This window comes from Amblyomma mixtum, chromosome 3 (assembly GCF_055824585.1).
Source record: "Amblyomma mixtum isolate Tamu chromosome 3, ASM5582458v1, whole genome shotgun sequence".
In the NCBI taxonomy this organism is placed as follows: Eukaryota; Metazoa; Arthropoda; class Arachnida; order Ixodida; family Ixodidae; genus Amblyomma; species Amblyomma mixtum.
The window spans coordinates 42,431,047-42,434,261 of NC_143014.1; the positions used below are offsets into that span (position 1 = coordinate 42,431,047).

The 3,215-nt window shown below is 51.4% G+C and overlaps 1 protein-coding gene across 1 annotated transcript; it reads left to right on the forward strand.

Moving 5' to 3' along the window:
- Positions 1-2,357: 2,357 nt before the first annotated feature.
- LOC149349903 (homeobox protein HMX3-like) lies at positions 2,358-2,862 on the forward strand. Its single transcript, XM_089576834.1, has one exon. The coding sequence runs from the start codon at positions 2,383-2,385 to the stop codon at positions 2,860-2,862; it is 480 nt and encodes a 159-aa protein (XP_089432960.1). The 5' UTR covers positions 2,358-2,382.
- Positions 2,863-3,215: the final 353 nt, after the last annotated feature.

The window sequence follows — 3,215 nt, forward strand, 5'->3', positions numbered from 1 at the left end:
AGGGTGGGGAATGAAATAGGCGCGACAAGTGAAAGGCAGAACGAAAAAAAAAAAAAACCTCCATGGCACACACGTATACGCACGGCACAAACGTGAACGATGCAAATGAGAAATTTCGATCGCGTCGATCAGCGTGAAAACTTAAAGATGCAACGAGGAGAACTCCATCCAATTCTCGTTCTTAGCAAAAACGGATTCTTTGTTTGTGCGGCAGCAAAATAAGCATTCATTGCTGAGAAAATTGGATTTAAAAAATGAACACCGTTCTTATTTTCCCCGCCACTAATTCAAACTCCTGAAGTCAAAACCTAACCTCCGCGTGTAACCTAACCTCCTCGTTCTGGAAGCTGTATTGGCGCCACGGCAGTTTGCTTGCTATCTTATAGTTCCGTTTTTGGGAGAAATGGTTGTCATTAAAACGCGCTTATCTACCGATATAGGGCGACTTTAATTTTTCTCCAGTGTTCCTTTCATATTGCGTTAGGAAGAAAAACAAATCTGCGACAGCGAGGATTTCGCGAAAGCTGAACAGCTCGTATACTGTAAGAAAGGGACGCCTTATCTAAACTTTTTTTGCTTCCTGAAATATTTCGCAGCGCCTTATAAAAGCTACAAACACCCAGGTAGCACCAAACATTAGAATAATGTTTTAAAATTGTTGGATAAGTTGCAGTAATGTTACATGTTTCACTGGAATGTCATGCAAACGTTAAAATTATCAAATTACGTTTATGTCGTATGTTAAGCGCGTTTAACGTTCAAACTAAATATCATGTTCATGTAGTGTTCTAAATGTCATTACAATATTGAAATCGTAACTGTCGGACAAAGTCACAATACATTTCAAACGCTGTCTCTCAGAGCAAGTTCAGCTTTCTTGGACATCACTTTTAATTGTGAATCAACTGTGGAATATTTTAAGATACTGTCCGGAATAGTCTAAACTTCCAATGCGTAACAAAATCTGCATTTTAAAGTTGTCCTGCACTCGCACCGAGTGTTATAAGACTGCCATACAAATGCAGTATGGTGCGTTTTTGAAAATAAATTCCAGAAAACTAGAAGTGTTCCGAAGGGGGATTCGCGGATATATTGATTGTTATGGTGCACTGTTAAGATATGCGCAAAATTTGAGTTCATAAACAACTTCCCTTAAAAAAAAATGCCCCTGTACAAAATTTCTAGATATGGCTTTTGCCACTTTTCGTTCAGTGATGATGTTATCAACTTGCAGAATTTCGCTGTTAAATTACTTGGATTATATGCCTGTTATAGACTGCATACAGAGCATCAAAATTTCATCATAAAATTTTAATTATCGTTCATTCACCATTATAACTTAGGGGGCATCCTTCGTGGCCGGGTGTATGCGTATACGAGCTCGTGGTATTCGCTCGAAGGTGAGTGAATAAGTTGCATGAATTGTTGTGCTGTATTGTAGTCTATAGTGTTGTGCTCATTGCCTCCTGCTCCTTCTAAAATATTCATTGAAGCTGTGTGGCCCTGCAGGGCTGCTCTTCCGTTTTTGGGAAAGTTGCATATATGTTCTTTCAGTGTTCAACTAAGGTTAGGAAAGATTATTGCAACGCTGATTTGCAACTTTCAGAAAGGCTAGAAAAACAAACGACGTTAAGAACAACGTAAATATATTTGTCTAAAGCCAGAAAACAGCATTCCTTTAACGATCTGGCACTCCCTGGGGAGGGCTGAACAGTCGTAACTATTCTTTGACATACTCTTTGGTTCCTTGCTGCGTTCTGCCTACCGCCCAACAGTAGGTCCTGGCCGCCTCGAGCGCTTCGCCACTCCACCGAGTGTTGCCTTTTCCTTCCCTAATGACCCACGGCGGATAAGTGGGGGCACCGGGTCAAGGAACTTCGCCCCTTAGGAGGCAAAGGGGTCGTGGCGTACTCAACGAGAGAATGAAAAAGACGCTTTTCCAAATGACCCGCGCGAGGCGTGCATTCACTCGGCCAACAACAACACAACACTCGGCGGCTTCCTCTTTGCGATCTCGTAATGGAGCCAGCTAATGGGGCTCTCAATTAGCGGCCAGGTAAAGGGGTGCGTTCGACAACGACGCGAAGGTCGCGCGGGGTCGTCGCTCGTCTTTGAACCGCCGCGACTCGGTCAGGTGCGCGCAGCCTCCCTCTCGACAGCGGCGGCGGCGGCGGCTGCTCATTATACCGGGGTGCATGCGGCGGCCGCCATGAGAGGCCCCGCTGGCACCGGCGAGTAGCGGAGGGAGCGCGAGAGCGCCATTGGTCGGGGAAAGCAGGGCCACGTGACCCGCGCGGCGAGGCTCATTGGTTGGCGGCGGAGCCCCGGCGCGGCAGAAAAACGTGCAAGCTGCCAGAGGTGGCCGCAGAGAGAGCAGCAGTAATGCACAGCGAAACACCCGCAACGACCGCCCTACCGCCGGCTCCGTCCGACCAGGGCCCGCTCAGCGCGGGCCTCACTCCCCGCGGGGCGGCCTTCAGCATCGAGGCGCTGCTGGGCCTGGGACCCGCGTCGCCGGACTCCTCCACGCCCGCGCCGTCTTCAAACTCCGAGAGCTGCGGCGGCGCTGAAGGGCGCCGGAGGGCCGACGCCTGCAGCGGCGGCCGCCGACAGGGCTCCTCTGAGCCGAGGCCCAAGCGCGTGCGCACCATCTTCACCGCCGACCAGCTGGAGCGGCTCGAGGCGGAGTTCCAGCAGCAGCAGTACATGGTGGGCCCCGAGCGCCTGTACCTGGCGGCAGCACTGAGGCTCACCGAGGCGCAGGTCAAGGTATGGTTCCAAAACCGGAGGATCAAGTGGAGGAAGCAGCACCTGGACATGCAGCGGCTCGCCCACGCCGCCTCCAAGCTGCCGCCGCTGTGACTTCCCCACGAGAGAGACCTGTACATAAGATGTGCCTATATCTGCAGAGTGCGCGAGAGACGCCAATTTTCTATGAGCGGCCGTCCCCGTCCTTCCCTTCCCGTGTACATACATCCGGCCCAATAAACCACGCTGAGAAAAGCATCCCCCCTCGTGTGCTTGGGGGGTGGTGCTGCGCCCAGCGGGCGGCTGCTGACGGCTCCCTGGGCGCAGCCGCCTCTTCACTCATCCTTCGGCCGGGGCGCCTTCCCTGCAACGCTCGGCTGTGGAGAGGCGCAGAACCCTTCGCGTTGTCTCGAGGAGGCGCCCCGAGCCTGTGCCTGCGTAAGCTGCTTACGCTCTCAGTTCGTGCT